At 39.2% G+C, this 21554-nt stretch overlaps 1 protein-coding gene across 1 annotated transcript in view; it reads left to right on the forward strand.

Moving 5' to 3' along the window:
- rimbp2a (RIMS binding protein 2a) overlaps positions 1 to 21554 on the forward strand; it is a gene marked incomplete at both ends in the record, with an annotated part of 68432 nt that overhangs the window by 20411 nt on the left and 26467 nt on the right. Inside the window, 5 exons of the mRNA XM_080046626.1 lie at positions 11440 to 11529; positions 13037 to 13159; positions 16503 to 16607; positions 17949 to 17999; positions 20113 to 20317. Coding sequence (XP_079902752.1) covers positions 11440 to 11529; positions 13037 to 13159; positions 16503 to 16607; positions 17949 to 17999; positions 20113 to 20317 — 574 coding nt within the window. The remainder of the gene's footprint in view (positions 1 to 11439; positions 11530 to 13036; positions 13160 to 16502; positions 16608 to 17948; positions 18000 to 20112; positions 20318 to 21554) is intronic.

Here is a 21554-nt window from a genome sequence, read left to right on the forward strand (position 1 = left end):
AAAAAACAAATGCTTGTGGTTTAGCCTGATCTGCCATTTAGCTCACTTTACTGAGTATCAATTAAGTACACTTCTTCTGGCTGACATCACTAAAAGCCTTATATGACCCCTGTCCAAGTTAGCTATATGATATATTGTTTATAGTTTTGCCATTTAGGTTAGTGTATCAGAGCCCTTTCAAAAACTTCATTTTGTGGCCTATTTGTATGGCTGCATAGTTTCACTGCCAGGCTATAGGTTAACCCTTTAGCAAGGGATCATACTGATAAAAGCCCTATTTATTCTGCAGCACTTATTTAGTATAGTCTTCTCTCCCCCTTTTCTCTTTCTCCTTCATATCGTGATCACACTTTTTCTTTAATTCCCCTACACACCTTCTTGATTACCTCCTCTTACCTAAAGTGTACCTGTCGAGTGCTGTCTGTCTATCACTACATTTTCCTTCACTCCTCTCTTCTCTCTCTCTCTCTCTCTCTCTCTCTCTCTCTCTCTCTCTCTCTCTCTCTCTCTCTCTATCAGGCCTCTGTGTTTTGTGTCTCAAAGGGCTTAAATGATTAAACATAGGACTGAAGCCTATGGTGGACTGCACACACCAATGATAAATGGATGGAGGAGAGAGAGAGAGAGGTTTGAGGGAGAGAGGAGTACACAATGTCAGACAGACCATCCTGTTGGGATATAGATGACATGACAGGACCTGTGCTCGAGTAACTGTCACCTATTGCTCTGTGCCACTGAGTCCTGCACCCTTGAGACCTACAACTTGGTCACATTCATCTGCTGTGCATGAGACTGTATTACTAACGCTGAATCAAAAAAAAAAAGAAAAAACACAAATTATTGCACAAATACAGTTTAACAAAACGGAATATATAAATAGATCCAGATAGATCGATGGACGTATTATAAAAATTACATATGAGTGGACTTTTTTTGTTGTTGTCTCCAGATGATACACACCAGATGTGCTGTCTCTCCTCTTATCTGTAAGTAAGTTTTCTTAGATTCTATGGAGTCATTATCCAATTTTCTTGACGAGACATTCTCCAGGCATCTGTGAGCTTGACAAGGACTGAAGTTTATTCCTATCTTGTCAAGCCGCCCACCGCCACAAGTGTATTAGAGTTTACATTGGGTCCTTTTCCCATGTTGCACTGCAGCTGTTTTGTTTTCTCTGCACACAAGAGGAACCATTACGTAGCTTGTGCTCTATTGATAGTAGAAGTAATATTAAGTCAATATGTAAGTAAGTAATGATATATTAAGCATTTTTTAACACAAACTTTACAAAGGGCTTTAAAGAAAAAGGTGCAAAATATCAAAAAAGCAGGGGAGTAACACATGCAAGAACTAAAAAGTCCTATCACTAAAACAGAAATAACATTATTTAATGCAGAGTTCTTGGAAAACACAGTAGACACTGGTTAGCTGACCTGAGAGACTTAAAGTCAATTAGGAAATGTACTCTGGGACTTAAGTGTCTAGTGCCTGATAGATAAAGAAAAAAATAAATTATAATGAATTCTACACTCTACTAGCAGCCGGTGGAAAGATGCCAACACTAGCATAAGGTTCTCCCAGAGCTTTGTCTTTGTTAGAATACTGTCTGCAGCATTTTGAGGCATCTGCTGATGAGTAGAAAATGCAAGTTGCATTGCTGAAGTACCTTATTTTGGACTTTGAATATGCCCCACTTTGTAATGGGATATGCATAAATTAGATAAGACAGATTTTGTTTTATGTTTAGATCTGGATTGTAAAACCCCAATAGAAACCAGTGGTGATGAAGCCCCTGCTAAGGCCCTGTCGGTGTACTGTACATTTTCGCAACTGTGCAATTGGGTCAAATGTGAATTATTTAGCACTTGTGCAATGTGCAGTATGTTTTGCTGCAGATTGGGGTCATGCGAGCATGTATTTGTGCAGTATTGTGTGTACATGTGTGAATGCACATAGAAATGCATAGAAACTGTGTGGGTTCGGGCGGTGTGTGTGTGTGTATGAGAGAGAATTTTTATAGATTAACGTGTTTTTGAGCATTTGTGTGAGTATGTGTTTTTGAGTGACCGTGTGTGTGTGTGTGCACTTGTGTATCTTGAGCGTGAAGGTCCATCCAAGCATTATGTGGGCATGAAGGCCCATCGAAGTACATGTAATCCCTAACCAGCTCTTGGGCTCCTCATTAGCATTACACTGATCTTCCTCAGAAGCTATTTTCCAGCCCTCTGATATTCTCTGTGTGGCCTGAAGGAACAATAGGTCCTGTTCACATCAAATGTGTTATGTCATCAATGTGACTGGAAGCTTTTGCTGCCCACGTCATAGGAGCCCTAGTTCACTCTCACTGCCACAGTATGCACATAGAGCACGCGCATGCACGCACATGCACACACACACACACACACACACACACACACACACACACACACACACACACACACACACACACACACACACACACACACACACACACACACACACACACACACACACACACACACACACACACACACACACCCACCAAAGTACACACACCAAAGTGCACCCTCCCATGCCCTATTATTCCCTGTGGGGCATGAGTATCATCAGGAGAGGCCAATGTTTAACCCAGGGGGCCCTCTATGTACGGTGCAGCTGGAGCACCTCTACGTACCACATGGTGCAGAGTCAAAGTTGATATGTTAAAGTAGGCTCTCTCTTACTCTGGCTCTGTGCAGACCACTTTCAGATTGAATTAAGATTCATCTGGGATAAAATGCAGTTCACATTTGCCATGAAATTGTGCTTCAAAATGTAATTTTCTTTTTGTTAACTGCAGGAAACTGACTGCTATGCGCTAACATTGAAGGGCGATTTACATAGTTCAGTTTTGGGCTGTGCAGGATGGAATATTAATACAAATTATAAATAATAAACTTGATTTGTATTGCACCTTTCATACAAGAAATGCAGCCCAAAGTGCTTAACAATATAGCAATTGCATGCATGCATTAGAAGAGTGCTTTACGTTATGATTCATAATTTCCATTATTGCTCAATATGCCCATTATTTATTTTAATAATGAACCATTATCTATTGTTCTGCCAAAATGTCAATAACGTGCACGTCAGGTTTCCATTACCCAATAAGTCTTCTTTGGTCTGATGAACAGTCCAAAACCAATTGTACAATGATAGAAAACAGAGATGTGATCTCTCCCTCTCCCTCATTTCCTGTCAACTTTCCACTATCGCTATCTAATAAAAGCATGAAAGTAAAGCTCACTGCAATGCAACTGCATTTTGCAAGCACTGCTTATATGCAAACTAATTATTGTCACTTGTGAATTGCAAATATGACTTCTCACATGCTCATGCATTGGTCCCAATTATGCTGTTTGTTTTGATTATTATATTTAGGCCATAGTTCATCAAAATGAATGGGAGAGGAAATTATCCCATGTTGCAAATTGCAGCTCTATTGTTAGTAATGAAGTAAAATGCCCCTGATTGAGATAATGTCTTTAGCCTTTTTGTAACTGGGCCTACAAACTTCGAGTTGTTTGGCATTTGAAAATCAGCTATGCTTTGTACTCAGAAGATCAAACTAAACTGTCTAAACTGTATATATGCAAACAACACATACAGCGGCTCAAACATTACTAAGCAGAGCTCAGATGAGTAACAGGAGAAGCGACAGAGGAGGTCAGAAAGTGAGGTGAATGAGAATGTGTGTTACATGGAGGAGAAGTTAATCTCTCCTGACGCTAGTGCCGGCCTCTCCCAGCCACTCCTTTGTCTTCTTTCCTCCATAAAACTCTGGATTGTCTCCTGCTCTGTGAGAAGAAGGCAGTGGAGTTCACATGCACACACACATACACTCCCAACAAACATGACAAAATGTAGAGAAAGCAGGGTGTTAAAACATAACACTGGCTGTTTTGATTTTTCTGCTTGAGAGGATATGAGTAGCATTTTAACTACATATCCCAGAAGGCACTGCATTTGTGCACATATTTGAGTCTTTAAATACTTCTTGAAAGCATCTTGACTATGTGATTTCACTAAGCACAAAATACTGTTCCGTGAGAAGATTTTGGATGTGCGTGGGATTTCGCGACCACATAGACCCAATGTATTTTATACTTGAGACATTAATATTATATGTCTGTGACTGCGTAGGCTGGCTTCCATTCAAGCTCCAGTTGATCTACATGTTTAAATCTGCAGTCACAAGTTTCACTAAGAGACATTTTTTCAAATCTTTATTTACGTAATCAACAAACAACAAGGATTAGGATTATTATACATTTTTAACTTGACAGAGTTTGTATGGGTGTTTAATATGTGAGTCATTCCTGCCACATGAATCATTTTTGTGGATTTGTAATCGTGAGGATTCAATTGAGGGGTCTGGATCACTGTTGGTGCACAAGAGCTGAAAGCTAATGTATGCCTGGAGATGCTAGTTATGCAACTCATTCATGCTTGCATGCACCCACCCACCCACACATACACACACAGACTGCAACTCACGCTTCACTTTATCGCCATTACCCACTGCCATCTGCGCCCACAGTTTACACTTATTTGCAAAGGCCCCGACTTGTGACTGTGACATGCATGCTCACAAATGTGTATACATGCACACACGCACACACGCAGAAGCGCACACACACACACACACACACACACACACACACACACACACACACACACACACACACACCATCATAACTAGATTAGCCACACATTCATGTTTTATAAATGAGTCACCTGTGGAGACTCATTGGTGGCATAGGTTAGAGGAATGTCAGTCGATAGTGCTTCGACATATAAAGGAGAATATTTTAAAAGCTTGTTGATGAATTATCTATTGATGACCTTATGGGAAAAGTCATTCTCACATGCACTTCATGATAAGAACAAAAACAATAAGAGTAATGCAAAAGGTTGTTGTCTAAATCTAAAAGATGTATTTTCTAAACACAATAACACCCTCAACCTAAAGGTTAAAGGAAAATCACTTTTTGTGAATGCACTGTGCAACTGTGATTAAGTCGTTTTTCAGGTGTTGTACACATGTTGGTAACCAGAGGTAAAAGCTTCATAAACAATTGATCTCAAAATGCTCTTGAGACTTGCGACAGTCTGCCAAAAAGGTTGATATTTAGCAGAAGATTAATTCACTCATCCTCTTGTGAAAATGCAAATACCTTCTAAGCCCTTGAGAGGACAAACTACCGGTATGTTATATTTATCACATTCTATGCTGCAGTAAAGACCTTGCTGATGTTACACCATAAATCTCCAAAATGTCCCTAATTTCCGTAACCAATTCCTTAAGTGAGGATGAACACTGCCAATATTCAACCGCCTTAAAGTTAACATCAACCTTGAAAGTGTGTTTTCTCTTTGATAAATTACACCGGTTTTTGCAATTTACAATAAATGACCATACAGGTGGTTTTCAATGCTTTAGTCCATTACATATTTATTTTACATCAACATTTTTGAAAGAGTACCTCATTTTGAGCTAAATGCTGCCACCATTTAGTCAGTTATTGCTTTCTTTAAATTGTATTATAGTATAGGTCTTGAAATATGCTCAAAGTGGGTGATCCATCAATGTGAACATATTCTATAGCCAAATGTAACTATAATTATTCTAAAAATTTACTTTTAGTCAATGTGAAAGGCGACAGTCCCTGGTTAAATTAAATAATGTAACATAACACTAAAAATGTATCTATTTCAAGAACATGTCTGTGCAAAGTTTAACAAACGTTGTTTGTCGTAATGTTGAATACACGCACTTAGTTTCTTCTCACCAAAATGTTAATCCTAAATGTTGTAAGTATGCTTTAAATGTAGAATTAATATGTAAATGTAAATATACTCTATCTACATTTCATCCTTTTAATGTGACTTAACATCCAGCAATAGTCTTGATTCAAAGTAAAGGCTTGAGTTGAGGAGCTGTCCATGGTGCTGGAGACATTAATGGGTGCTGAACAGGCAGCTGATGTTGCAGCAGCTATTAGTGGTTGGACAGCAGTCAAGGCTATGACTCCATTTGCCCATTTTCCCAACCACATGAGTGCAGAAAAAATCTTTTTACAGAGGTACACATGCATTTTGGTTGGTATGCACATGCACATTAACTGCACTTGTCCTTTTAAAAACCACTCAGCAAAGTTTGGAGGATAGCAGAGGAGGTTTTGTAATATAACAATATATCAATAATATTTCAACAATCTGATACGGATGCGTGATATCTCTTGTTTGCGGAATCAATCTGCACTGTACTTAATATATGATATGTACTTACAAAAGGGAAATGGAGAGTAGATCAGACTTTGTCTGTGGGTTGAGAATGAGATGGGAATTCAGTCTTGTATGGAAACTAAATTTGTCCTATAAGATCTCATTAACAAACTTTTTTCACAAACACCAGTTTACCTTTGACACGGAGCTGCTGCTGGAAAAAAACAAAATAATTATCTAGTACGATTGAATGAAGCATGATGCGGAACCAATTCTATCTTTATTTACATTCATTCTACATAGAAGTCAAATCTTTACTTGTTTAACTTAGCGGACACATGGTACATGTCTTTGGTGTCATTTTTGCACTGTGTTCCAACCGTGACATCTGATTAATGGCAATCCCCCCTGGGTGTTGGGGGAGAACATTAGCGATCCTCTACCCACAAGAATCGCATTAAGAGCCAGCAGTATTGCTTGTATTATTAAAGAGCTGGATTGTTACAATCAAGCAAATCCAAGATCCCATTCATGTAATTTTCTGTTGGCTTGCAAGAGGCAATATTTGATTGTTCCAATTAATTCTTTTTAAGGGCTGTTTATTATTAAGCTGCAAATGCAGAATTCGAAAGCATTACAAATCCTTCAATACATTTGAAGCCTGTACCACTGTAAGATTCAACATGTTCCAGATTTAAATCCTTTACTGCTAAAAACAGCTTTGTGGGCAGAAGTAATTTTAAATTTGATTATACATATTATAATCGACTATAATTGATTGTTATATAATATTTGATATTTGGCTTACTTCAAGATCTTTCCCATTCATATTTAAACACATTTGGAACAGTTTGAATACATGTCAGAAGATCCACAAAATCACTTTCAATTACTTTATGCTGCTCCATTTCAGGTAATTGGAAACCAATGGGAGAAAAATAAAGAATTTACGATACTGACATCTTGTTTGCCAAATTGAAGTGACTGTTGTAGTTTGCACCAGGGCAGAGTTCATGTAACGGTAAATATGAACCAACCGCTTTCAGTCAACTTGCTGATGCAGTGACACATGATGTAGCAATACGCAGAAGGTCATAATTGTGTTATTCATGGTAAAACTCTGCCCTTTTGGTGGGTGGTTGTAAAAGGTTTGAAAATAGACGCTGTATAAGCTTTATTTCACAGCTTGAATAATTTACTACTACTTTACTACGACTGACATGAGGCTAAAACATCTATTGAGAGTACTGAACTGAACTCATTTGCCCAATCTCTGTAAACTTGTGGAGTTTTTTTGAGCAGGTGATAATGTTGCCTCATTTCTATTTCATTTTCTATTTCTATTGTCTGGGGAACTGCTCTGTTCAGCTTTGTCAACTTATCTAAATAAATAGACTCCATTTGTTCAGGCATCGGTATCTCATTGTGAGCTTGGCTTTACTTGCCTGGATTTGCTATCAAAGATGGCTGAAACATCTGGTACAGTGTTAAAAAAAAATTTATTTTCATGAGATGATCCAAAATGCTTGTTGATGGTTAACTAAAATAAGTTTTTGAAGTAAACCTCTACTCCAGAACTTAAGCTAAAGCCAAAATGGAAAGGGAAAAACTAGCATTTAAGTTATGGCAATCAATGTTATCAGGCATGAAGTTGCACTGCAATACATTACATCTACCACAACACATGGTTTTTTGAAAGATGTATCAAATGTAAAACTACAATAAGCTGAACCTCAGAATGTAAACTGGGGTCTTCCATTCGTCTTCAAAGTCTGCAACAGTTAGTTACCTGGTACATCACAATACAATTCAACCATTTCATTTCTTGTGTAGAATTACATGAGAAGATTGATGCCACTCCCTTATCAATATGGAGGTAGACACAATAGACTGTTAGTTTAGCATAACAACTGGAACTACGTTTTTCCCACATTTTATCTTGTTTGCACAAAACACCCATTGTTTTGGGGAAAATATTGCACTAGATAGAGCCAGGTTCTATAAGGCTAGCTAGACTTCCCTGCTATTTCAAGTCTTTATGCTTAGCTAAGCTAACCATCTCCAAAGTGTATTTCCTAAGATGTCATACTGTTCCTTTTAAAGCTTTGTCAAGTCAGCTGTAGAAAATAAGTATTTTATTTCTGACCACTGGAAAAAGTGCTGCTATTGTAAAGTTGTGCTCATACAGAACGTGATTCACACTAATACTCTTATTGCAGACACTTATAATACGAGTTGCTCGTGTGGATGCGCTGTGGATTCTGGGACTTGAGAAGCTCATTGAGATGCTGACCACAGTGAGCAGAGCAGATTTAGGGCTAGCAGCTAAATTAGTGGGTATGGGGAGGGAATGATAGGACAGGGTGTTGATGGAAGGGAAAAATGCTTGCGTCAGTGTTTGTGTGTGTATGTGTGTGTGTGTGTGTGTGTGTGTGTGTGTGTGTGTGTGTGTGTGTGTGTGTGTGTGTGTGTGTGTGTGTGTGTGTGTGTGTATTGGATGTGGGGGGTGGATAGGGATAGGTGGGAAAAACAGACAAGAAGAAAGAAGTTGTCAGAGTGAATTAGTCATTAGGGCGTTGAGGTCTCTTCCCCCCTAGCTTGTCCACTCTTTCTGCATATCACAAATTTCACAGATTCACGCATACTCACACGCATTCCACATTTTCACTCAAACACAGATCTGCACCGATGTCGTCGGAGCGCAGTGTATCATGTTGTTGACTTGGGAGAATGCCTAATCACATCCTTTTAGATATTCAAACACTATCTCTGTTTATTTGCGCATATTGAAGGTTTAGGTTGGCACAGCAAATGTGTGCGTGTCCCCTGGCTTTGCAGTGTAGCACTGTGTTTACGAGATGTTACGGAGTGTTAAGCAGAGCTGTGAACGTGTGATTCATTGGAAGTGGGAGGAAGTGGGGGAGCAGACATCATTCCTGAGGGCCAAAAAAAATAAGCCTTTTAAAAGACCATTCTTTTGTTTCTCAGCTTCCTTTCTTTTGTTCATCATACTCCACCAAAATCTTTAATGAATAGTTCAACATTTTTTATTTTGAGCTTTTTGCCTCATCCTTCGGCTCAAGAAAAGGTGACAAAAACCGTTCCTGTAACTGTGAGTTCATTTTTCATATAGAGATTAGCAAAGGATGCTCACCCAGGTTAGCTTAGTTTAGCTGTTGTAGTTTGCACAGCACTACACTGGTAGTCAAGGGGAGCATCAAAATATAAACTTTACAACATCACTCAATGCTCCTGTGTACTTGTTGGGACGTGTTCAGTTGTGTTGTGCACTATATTTTTACACGTAATGTCGTTTTAGAAACAAATACATACGTTACCTTCACGGGCACTTCCTGGTTTCCTTACATTATGTGTTTCGATTTTTTAATTAAAAATGTTGAACTATTCCTTTAACTTTTCTTCAATCAAACTGTGTTACTGTCTGTGCCCTTTGATTCACTCTCCATCTCTTCAGTTGAAACAGAACTGTGCTTTCCACTTATCTTTACATCTCCTACCAAACCCCATCACTCTTCTCTATGGTGTCCACTATACAAGGTTGTGTCCTGGGGTGTCTGCGCTCAGTACGACTGCAGCTGGCACCTCCGGGATGTACCATGTCTCCATAATTACTAGTCGAACACGATCATTTTTGGCTGCTACTGGAGCTAGGTGTGGTTCAGCACAATAAATGCTAGCTCTATAGTCTAGAGAGTGATGTGATGCAGCGACAGCATTACACAATAAGAGCAGCGAGTGAACTCACTCACCAGACTCTGTCTTCCTGTCCTTGTCTGTTCTCTAGCTGTGTTTTGGTTTGATCGTGTCTTCCTTTCCGACAGCCCTGGCCGTCTCTCTGCCATGCACACAAAGAGATAGATGGACCTGGCTGGCCCCCTTTCTTTGCCTCCTTTGCTCTCCTCTCCCTATTGGCCATGGGTTTATTGAGTTATTCGATTTGTATCGATACATTTGATCATAAACCTCTTTGTAAGCAAGCTGGAACTCCTCTTGTGCTATATAGTATATCATGGCAATATGTTTTTATTTTTTAATCATTAGACTTGTTAAAACATTACCAAAATGATCTATTAAAGCCGCCACAAAAACAAAAAAGCTGCCATCGACTCCTGTTGCTCTCTGAATAGAGAAAAGATTACTATTATTATAAGCACTTATCCCACATATTATAGTCTGAGAACGACAATCGGCATTATGAGCTCAGTGCACTAGCATGAAGTGGTATTATGTGCCTGGATATGACCAGTCACAGTGAAAATCACTCTTGAATGCACAGAGCGGTGATAGGAGGAGAGCATTGCCCTAGTTTGAGTCTGGCGTAATTATGTAATGCTTGAGTACCTGCAGCACCCAGCGGCATGACAACTTCTGAATGCGAAATCCGGGCAGTGGAGAGAGTGCAGAAAAAAGAACTGCACACCTCTTTTCAATCCTTCTTACGTGGCATGCAACTTAATCCAATCTTGCCATTGTGCACTCATTGCCTTATTTAGCATTCAAATGACACATTGAGCATTTGGCTCCTTGTATTCCATCCTTTCATTTCCTTTCAGTTTGTGTCTTCTTCTTGAGTTTTTACTCCCTCCTACCTTTTTCCATTTCCTGTTCCTCTCTCCTCATCTTTCTTCCTGTGGCCCCAATCCTTTCCATATCTCCCCAGTGCATTCCTTAAAGGTGCAACGAGGAAGTTTTAAATATTTTTGAAACAGTCTAATTTTTCCTCTGATGATCATACATGACATGTAACAGAAAACAAGACCATCAGAACAAAGAATGTATATATATAGTTTTTCTTAATGCCTTTTTCATGGGTACACTTAACCAGGAACAAAAGCTGGCGTAGTAAAAACACTACCGCTTTTGTCCAAAGGTGGTGCAAGAATGAACCCCTTTGATGAAACATAGCGAATGTAGGGTGACAGTATGCAGCTGTGGGGTTTTGTCTTCAAGACAGCGTCTTAGAGAAAAGCTTAGGACACGTGCACACGGACAGAGGGGAGGGATCTTTCATCTGTCGATTATATAATAGTTTATAGATGGATTTTCCCTGTGTGGCTTGCATACATGATGCCAGGATGTCAGGCCCGAAAATAATTTTTTGTAAGAAAAATGTATCATAATGTCAAAACTCCTTTTGTAACAACTATCTTGTTTCTCTTCTTTATTCTTTAGAAAGCCAAGCTCCATGCTGCCTTGCAGGAGAAAAATCGTCTGAACCTAGAGCTCGTTAACCACCACCTGAAGGCATCCAAGTATGACCTGGTATGGAACTCACATATGCAGTGTACCAGCATCTATTGCAAGGACACACATACACAAACAGACACACACAATGATGATCAATGCTCAACAAGGGCCAGGATCAATGGTTACATCTATTGAATTTGGCACTACTTGTGATATAGGGGCCACATATCACATGCACAATGTGGCACACATACTTATAAATGGTTGTAACATCGCTCGTTTGTTGGAATTCTATCTGTACAGATCAATACACCCGCAGCCTTTTTATATCATTACATATGTTATCATGTCTCGCCTCTTCATATCTTTTTATTGCCTCCTCACATGCAAGGATGTACACGTCGTATTAATGTCATGTCTTTCATCTTACACACACAGATCATCGCTGTGCTTTCCCACTTCACTCATGCATACATAAACATGCACACACATCCCAGACGGAGACAGTCTGTGTGATGGTAGGCGATTAGCTACTCTGGCTACCGCTAATAGTGACTTTCACTAAGGGGGTCTGATTTGACACGTGTCCAGGGACGTAGCTCTGTGCTTTTTTGCTCCGCCGTGCCACACAAAAAAAAGATGCCATCTGTGCACTGACAAAGTGGGCACTGAGATGAAAAGAAAGTGGGGCAAAAGTGCAGTCCAGTCCCCACCAGAGTGTAACTGGCTTGTAAAGGCAATCAAGGTAAAGACACAGGCAGCGGATAAAGAGAGAGAATAAAGAGAAGACATAATAAAGACAAGGGAAAAGAGAGAGAGAGACAAAAGCTGAGAGAGGAAGATAAATTAATCACAGAAAAATGAATTGTACTTCTCTCACAGGAGAATTAACTTTGTATCTTGGGACAGTTTTAAAAGAAAAACTAAGTTAATGTTTGATTTGATGTCTTGCTCTTTTGTTATTAAGTACATTTTAATTGATCGTGTAAGGCATCTTTGTGTTCTAAAACTATTAATAGAATAATATGCTTGAAAATAATAATGAACTCAGATGACACTAGAGAGCTTCTGACTCCAGCTCCAGTCATGTATTTCACAATCTGAATGAACTTTGCTTTTGCAACCGACTAGTTTTGTGCACTTTGCGTAAGCGAGCTTATCTTCTGTGTGCTGCTCATCTGTCTTGTTAATTAATGAGATGATTGGTGTACGGCTGAAGAATAGTTCTGTTTGACCCTGTGGGGTCAGCTTTAGAGGAACCGGCTTAGCTCAAGGCCACTGACGGATGAAGAAAACGAGAGGCAGAACGCTCAAGTCAGCAGCTATGTCTCATCAGGGCTAATTGGGAAATGTGCTGATTAATTTCTCCTTAAGACTGTGAACTCCCTATCAACCCTCCAGTGAAAAAAATGCCTCTATTCATAAATGTAAAAAGTGAGTCTACTGCAAGAAAAAAACGTCATAAAAATAGTTTTCTTCAGAACAGAAGAAAATGTTGTTCATAATCCTCTTCACCTCCACTTGCTCTCTTTTTATTGTCTTTCCCTGTCTTCTATCTGTCTGTACCTCTTGGTTCACGTAGGTGCAGTCAGACTATGAACAGCTGAGGCAGAGCTTTGCCGTAGTAAGCCAGGAGAGAGACGCTGCCCGGCAGCAGGGGAGCCAACTCCAAGGCAAAGTGGAGGACCTGGAACAGATTCTAAAGGTGTGCCTATCATCTCATTTTGCACAAATATCACCTGAGTCTTCCTTTTAAAGTTCAACGGGAATCTGGGGGTTGGATCATGTTCACAGTTTGCTATACTGTATAATTGTTCATCCCGGACGAGCCCCCGTATTTGTCATGACCCGACTCATGAAGCCATGGCAAGCAATGGGAGACACACCATTTTAGAGTTTGTCAAAGTAATTTATTAAACACAAAATAAGATTAATCAACGCATTAAAGCAGGAAAAAGGGGTTGTCACACTGTGTAGTTTACATTCTTTACATGATTGTATATTTTTAATTTTACGATTTCAACTTTGATTAAGTTTTGGGGCCAATCGTACATAATTGATCCTTTTAATAACTTCTTTAAAATGTAGCAAATCCTATCCATGATTTCCCACTATATAATAAAAGGTTGAGTCTTTCTCCTTTCTCCTTAACCGTGGTGACCTAGTTTTTGTTGTCTGACAAACAGTGAAAAAGAACATGTGGCCTGCTCCAGAGAACCTAATAGTGTCACCAAGTCATTTTGACTACTGGGGTAGAACTCCTGTAAGTAAGTTCTCCACTATCGAGTTTAACCTGAAGAAGAAGAAAAAAATATTGAATTACTATATCAAAGGATTCGATTCAGAGGATTTCAATTTGGCCTTTTTCATACATCGCCCACGAAACAAATTTACTTTCTTTATCCACGGAAGGGAGATTTAATTATCCCCAGTTATGGATTAGATTTTTCTAAATTTAGTTCAGGGATTAATTGACAATAAATAATAATTTAATAATGTTTCCTCAATTTTCCTTTGGTTCTTTTGGTGGAGTCTATAAACCATTTATCCTTCTTTCCTGCCTCTTCATGGCCACTGGTACTGTCAGTCCACTTCTTCACTGACATATTGTACTGTCAATCTCACTATATTTCTACAGCCTTTTCCCTGTCGTTGCTCATTCATCCCCTGTTCCCTTTAGTGGTTCTGTTTGGCTCGCACCATTCATCAGATTTGGAGACTTTTCAAGACTGATTTTTCAATGCCTCCTTTTTGAAAAGGAATTTCCACCCACCATGTGTCCCTCTACTAAGAAAACTTTGAAAGGGACAGTGATGCAACTCGTGAGGGTGAAGTGTCATCGGTTTTAAGGACAGGCTCTTTTTTCATCGTGTTATGGTCTGCCAATAGTAATCAGACACAGTCTCACTGCACAGTGAGAGACATTCTCATTACAAATCCTTGCCTCCCTGCATCTCCTATCGATTGACTGTTTGTCAGGATGTTTGAGAGAGAAATGTACCCATCTGAGAAAAACTGACCTGCTCCCTAATACAGCAAAGCAAGGTTTGTCACCTTCTTATTGTGTATTGATTATGAAGACAAAGAGACTATAAGAGAAAATTACACAGGGCAATGTGGGTGGAGAAATCGGAGATAGAGGAAATGAAAACATGAAATAACAGAAAAAGACAGACTTGTTTTTTTTTATAGGTTCCTTCACTCAAAACTAATTAGATTCAGCACTGTCACTCTAGGTTTTAGAGTTAAATACAGTAATCCGGTAAGGTAGAAGGTTTATTGCCACATACTTATAGGGGAATTAAGACATGAGCCAGCACGAATACACCTTATTCTGTGCCTTCCTATCATACAAAAAGGTGAAAAAAGGCAAGACAAATGCATAGTGGCTTCTTTAATAAAGTGGCCTGTTGCAATTATCACAAAAAAGGGAAATCCATCTTACTCAGCAGTGCTTATAGTGGCTAATGTAGCCTTTAGCAGCTACTCTCAGCTAGCAGAGATTCATTTAATCTATCAGATTTTGTGCAGCTCTTCCTGGAGCCACACACATCTATAAACAACTGTTTCCACATTAACAGTATTGCTTAATACAAAAAGCCCCCTTTTACTATGTTATGGAGCACTCTCCTCTTGCATTGAAGATCCAGTAATAGGAGAGGTTGGCAGTGGTGTGCTGGTCAAAATGACATCACAGGGGGGGTTTGCTGAATATGTTCATCAGGCCCTTCGTGAATATCCAAGGGGTTAAAAAAAAAACTGTTTTCACCATGGCAGCAGTGACAGTCTCTCAGCCAGCCCGATCCTATGCAGCTTAGAACTTCTCCCTGATTATGCAAAGCGGCGGCTGCCTGCTCAGGACACCTCGAAGCCACTCTGGGAGGTAAAGAGGCTTTTCTTATTTTTCACGGCAGAGAGAAAACAGAGAGAGAGAGAAAATGATGAATTTCAGAGCTTTTTTCTAAGCTGTCTTTTCCTCTTAAGCCAGCAGAAACATCTTATGGCCTCAACTCTGTTTCTGCAAGATTTTTAGCAGCTGCTCATGGCGCCGTGGACAGATACTGTATCGTCATGACTAGGCTAACTTGGGGAATGGGTAGATTTGGAATCAGCGAGGGTGACCATGCATGACGGTTTTGTCTGAAACAGAGTATACAATGGGTTGCATCTGATAGATGAATTATAAATTCTACATTATAAATGATGTAAAACTCTCATGCTGTATACTGTATACACTTACTTTAACATTTTCCTAATTGACTTCAACATGAATCAACACTCGAGATTGCAGAATTTATTTAACCATAATACGATAATTTTTTTTGGAATAGGCTATTTGCTTGCACATGTTAGACGAGAATAGCAAAACCACTCATGTCTGTACTTTGAAAATGAGGCTACAGTGAGCAGATGGTTTGCTTAGCTTTTTTAAGACCTGAAACCGGGGAGAAAGCTGATGCAACCAAGCTATAGCTTTGGTCTTATTTTGATTTTTGATACAACAAACTGTTTGCATATTTGATATTTTCCACAAAAACAATAATACAGGGGTGGCGCTTGTGGTGTAGTGGTTAGAGCATCCCCCTAGAGGCTCAGTCCTCATCGCAGCAGACCCAGGTTCGAGTTTGGCCTGTGGTTGTTCTCTGCATGTCCACCCCCTCTCTGCCCCATTTCACCTCTGTCTCTCCAAACTGTCTATAAAAAGCAAAAAGTCCAAAAACTTACATAACTAACTTACATTATAATGCAGAGTTACCTGCAGACAATTGCTTTTCATGTGAATTGGGTTCAATTTCCTCAAAGGCTCATTGCTAGGACGGTGACTAGCCCGCTGCAGAATAGACCCTCCCCTTTCAGTGCACGGGACAGCAACAGCCATATACTGATCATTTCTCCGGCTTTCAAGGTCTAGCTACAGTACAATGAATCGGTCCCCAGTCCGTACAAGAAAGATTGTAATTTTGTAACTTTTTTGGGATCCTGTCAAAAAACATAACTGCCTTTACAACATCATCATCTCACCCTCTTTCTCATCCGTTTGTCTCCAGCGTATGCAGGAGGCCGTAGAGCTGAAGCAGCAGCTGCAGATAGAGCATGAGCAAGCCTTGGTGGCCCTTCACAGCAAGCAGAAGAAGATCAATCAACTGCAAAAGGTATGGTCATACGGGATAAAGACAGACTAAGGTAAAATTGGTTATTGAAAGGTACATTTTGATACTTTGTGAAATAACTCCAGCCTGGATTTGTGATGAGCGCAGAAGAACGGATGCTCCTCGTTCAGCAATTGTCAGTTTGTGCTGAATCACTGTCATCGAATCACTGCTAACGGCCTCGGAAAAAAGACACCTCAAATCAGCAGACTTTGTTAGAAATGCAGTTTCAGTTTGTGACACCATTCATTCTATTGATAGGCTGACAGAGAGCTTTCTGCTAAAACATTCTCGTTCTAGTTGTTAATAAATGTATACACCTTCTGATCATCTTTGAGTGTGCAGACAGTACTCTTTTTCTAGGTGTCTAGTTGTCTTTTTTAAATACAGCATTTTAAAATTCGATTTTGCTTTTTCTTTGTCGCTTTGTTGCAGCATTTATCGTGAATTGTTTATACCCTATAAACAATTAAACAAAAAAGCCCATTCAAAATCTTCTTATTTTAATGACTATGTTAACATTCTTAAATACCTATACCTACTACATTCAACCACTCAGGCTTTGATTTAGTGATTAAAGAGCTGGATAGAAACTGCTTCAGAGATATGAGGACTTTCTATCAGTGTGCATATACTTGCTTATATCTGTGTTGATATCCAAACAATCAATCCCTAACAGGCAACCACCGTTACAGATGCTCCAATTAAGAAAGAAACATATCTACAAAGGAATATCTTAAGTGTACAGAATATGTGCTGAATGCCACAAGGTATAACCCAACATCACACAATCAACAATAGGGATACACAAAGAATAAATAAATAAGTGTGACTATTATACTACAATATGTACACAATGTAAGTACTGGAAATATCTAGATTATATGAGACATGTAATATATACAACTATTGAAATTAGAAAAGTGTTATGGATATAAATATAGCTTCAACAAGTACAGTATCAATAAATCTATAACATCGCTGTAATAATAATTTGTGATGTGTCCAGTTAAATTATTGCACTGATGAATATTGCACATGAAAATAGATTATAAATAATAACTGCTTACATCTGAAAGGATTATGTTGAAAACTGTGCTTTTACGTCTGCCACTAGTGACTACTTAGACACTACATGTGACACCAAATAAATCTGCTACTGTTCATCAGAGCTGTGCCATCATCTCTTCAAGTTACCAGTGCTGTGATCAAGCAGTGAGTCTCTGCCCAGGGTATCGGGTTGACAGTATGTCATCTGTGGCTGTCTATTCTACGTCATGGACTGTGATTACAGTGTCAGCTGTCACCGTGTGTTTCTGTGCTGTCCTCTGTCCAAGCTAGCAAGCACGGGTTCAAGTTGACCAAGAGCATGAAGGAGCAGTACACCTGTTAGAGGTACAGTAACATGAACTATTACAGATATTTACCCCAGTGTTACCTTTCCTAAATCAATATCAAACAATACATCATCAGGGTGTTTTGTGTAGTATAAGACAGATGCAGAATCAAATACTGACTATTTTGGACTTTTTGTTTATGCTAGCATGAAAGAAGACATGTTATGGAAGCACAATAGCCAAAAAGCTCAAAATTGACCAGTGCTTGAAAAAACTATGTCTTTCCCTGCACTGTCTCAACTTAAAAAAATTATAAAGATGTGGAAAGGTGCGATAACATGAACAAGACATTAAAGAGATGTCAATCAGGTATGCACATGTCCACACAGCACCGGGAAAATGTCCAATCAGGCCCAATAAATGAGCTTGTTTGACTGGATAATGAATGTGTAAAAGTAATTAGCTAGATGAGGCCAGCCTAAATCTGGTGACATGCATAGCCTCATGGCTCCTGTCATGTTTCTGAATCCTATTTTAATACGATTTCTCCCAAAAACTTTTGAGATGTAGATTTTGTGAGCGTGTTGGGCAAAACAGATGGTGTGGCATAAATCATGGCTTGAAATTTGAATTCCACAGACACAATTACACTGGCCATTTTTCCTGCCCAGAAGTGGATGAGAACAAATGTTGTAATACCGTGTGTGTTATTCAATCCTCTCCACTCCACTATGTGACTCATACATTGGAGAATTCTGAACAAACAATAGCTCGGCTTCTGTGTTTGCTGTTGTATTTCTACCTCCTCCTCTGTACTGTTGTATAAAATATTTCTCCAGACTTATTCTGTCACAATAGTTCCATCCCATTATAGTCCTGAATCCATGCTGACTTTGAAAACTTAAAACAGTTCCATATAATCAAATTACTGGCGTGCTGCTGTGTTTCATCACGGTCTTAAAGATGCTTGCCACTGACTCATCTAGTCAAATTCTTTTTCTCATTTTTACTCTAAATCCCTTTGTCACGACAATAGGGGGGTAGACTCATTTGACTGTAGTTCGAGTGAGGTCATGTTATTATCCAACAGAATCACTTTAATACGGTTTTACTGAGCAAGCAGCTTGAGTGTGGCTTGGACGGACATCAAGAGTTTGGTCTGTGAGATGCAAACACCAAGAGGTTACCTCTCTTTATCCATTGAATCAATTTGTGGACTCTTTACACCAGACCTGTTTCTCTACACACACTTCAACAGAGAGACAAAATCACAGCTCCATTCTCTGTAGAGCCAAATGAAAAACAACAAACTTCTATTTTGTTTTGTGTGAAACCACAGTCCATCGTGTTGTGCAGGATTTGTTTTAGTTCTTTTTATATTATTTTTGTATTGCTTTTCAGTTTTCCATTATCTGCACCGATAAAAAAATATTGTTACACATTGTTTTCTCAGCTCATTTGCATCGATTACAACGGTTTCTATTGGTTGTTTGTTGTATGTTTTTTTCTTTAAAGTTTTCTTCGTTCTTTCTTTACTTTTTTTTTCTGTTTCCCTCCCATTTGTCTGAACAGAGCAATAAGGACGTAATGTTTCAGGTATTTATTTTCATCCCCTGATCAGTCTCATCTCCTTTCAGTATTTCAGCATTTGTGTGAATTCTTTGACAAATCACAAAAGCTTTTCAGAGCCTATAGTGGGTATTTAGTGCAAATTGAGAGAATCCATATGTGCCATGAATTAAAGGACTGAGTATCCTTCTTGACTTCCCCCTGATAACATATCTATGATATAATACCCAAGATATATCAATAATTAATGTCTATACTGTAAGTTTTATAATCCTCTTAACTCTTTGCAGTACTCAGGCTTTGTATCAGAAGATGTCTCTGCACTTCCATATGTTACGATTAGATTGCTGAGGTTTTCAGTAGAGCATGCTGCTATAAGCTAAATGACTGCTCTTTAGGGATCCTTTTTCTAATTGGTTCTGTGTTTGATCAGCATTATTAGATTAAAGGTTGTCTGTTCTTCGGATGATTCATATCTGAAAATAACATGTGATGAAGTACACTCGTGCTGTATGTGTTCCCTCATGATTCACTCTTAACCTCCTGCTCTCTCTCTCTCTCTCTTCTTTTTTTTTCTTCACTCTCTCCGTTGTCTGTCAAAGGTCAAGGTTCGTGACCTGGAGCAGAAATGCAGGTCCCAGAGTGAGCACTACCACCGGCTGTCCAAAGAGCTGCTGAATTTCCGTTTGCAATCAGATCCGGTGGACATCCTTCGAATTAATCCCAGCTTCTCATCCAAGATCCCCCACTCGCCAGAGAGGAAAATCCCACAAATCACCTTTGGAGTTGAAGCCCAGACAAAGACAGGTGGGCTCAGTGCTCTCTCAGCTCATCCCTTCAAAACCATTTTGGGCACACATTTTTTTGGTTGTTTACATTTTCTGCAATTAATTATCATTATTATAACTCTTATATACTTATTAGTTGTAGTATCTATGTTCATGGTCATGGTTTATAATGGTTTTGATCATGAGTATGGAACTGTGTGCTACTTGTGTGGGTACTTGTACAAATCAAAGTCTACTGCTAGCTCTTGGGTAGTACTACTGCATGTGGGAAAAAAGTTTTATAAAGCATTTTCTGACTCCAGGGGGACGTGTTTGAAACCTATAAATTGCCAAGTCCACATCAGTCACGTCTTAACGTTTAAAAACTAAAATTTAGTTAGGAATACAAAGTTAACCAGACCTTTGTAGGACACACCTTTATTGAGACTAGCATCTCAAGGCCACATTAGCTTTTACCTAGCCTGGTACCGCCCGCCTACCTACTTCCGCTCAATTTTCATTTCCCTTCAGTAGTCAGTCTGGGTCTGTGGTATATTCTTTGGTTTTCTCCGGCCAGATTTTTGGCAGTCCAATCAGCAAACAGAGGGAGTAGCTTGGAAGCCGACGTATGACATACGTCACGACCAAATGTTATGCGATTGGTTGGCAGATCCAGAGTGGCACTGGGCACATCCAATAGTTTTAAACTTCAAAAGACACCCGCCTTCAAGTGAGTTAACGTTTGTCAATTGAGCGATTCCAGACCTTCTGTACAAATGAAATGAAGTACGATGGTCTGGTAGGACCAGGCTAGCTTTTACCTGCATAACCAGACCAATCAAAACAGGTTTTTACATAAAAGAAGAATGCATGGAAATAAAAAAGACACTATCTCGGGGTTCCACTGCAACGATCTTGAGAAACCCAGTGCTAGATCAGTAGAGCACTCTTTAAATAGTAACACATGTTACTTCGACTAACAGGCTTAAATGGTCCAATGTCAGTGTAGTTCCCCCCTATTCTAAAACATATACGTGCACTAGACACTCTAGATAAAAATAATCAATCAAATTGCAAAAGATGAATGATCAGAATTAAATGAGCAGTCTCTGTACACCCCGGATTGATTAATCCCCATCAGCTCACATACGAGCTGGATCAGCTCACTCCTGGCCACAGGTAGATATCATTAATGGCCATACTGCTTATTCATGATCAATATCTTTCTAAATTGATCACAGGCTTGATGTATGACACAAATGTGGTTTAACACATTA

Source organism: Ammodytes marinus (genome assembly GCF_949987685.1).
Source record: "Ammodytes marinus genome assembly, chromosome: 18".
Lineage (NCBI taxonomy): Eukaryota > Metazoa > Chordata > Actinopteri > Uranoscopiformes > Ammodytidae > Ammodytes > Ammodytes marinus.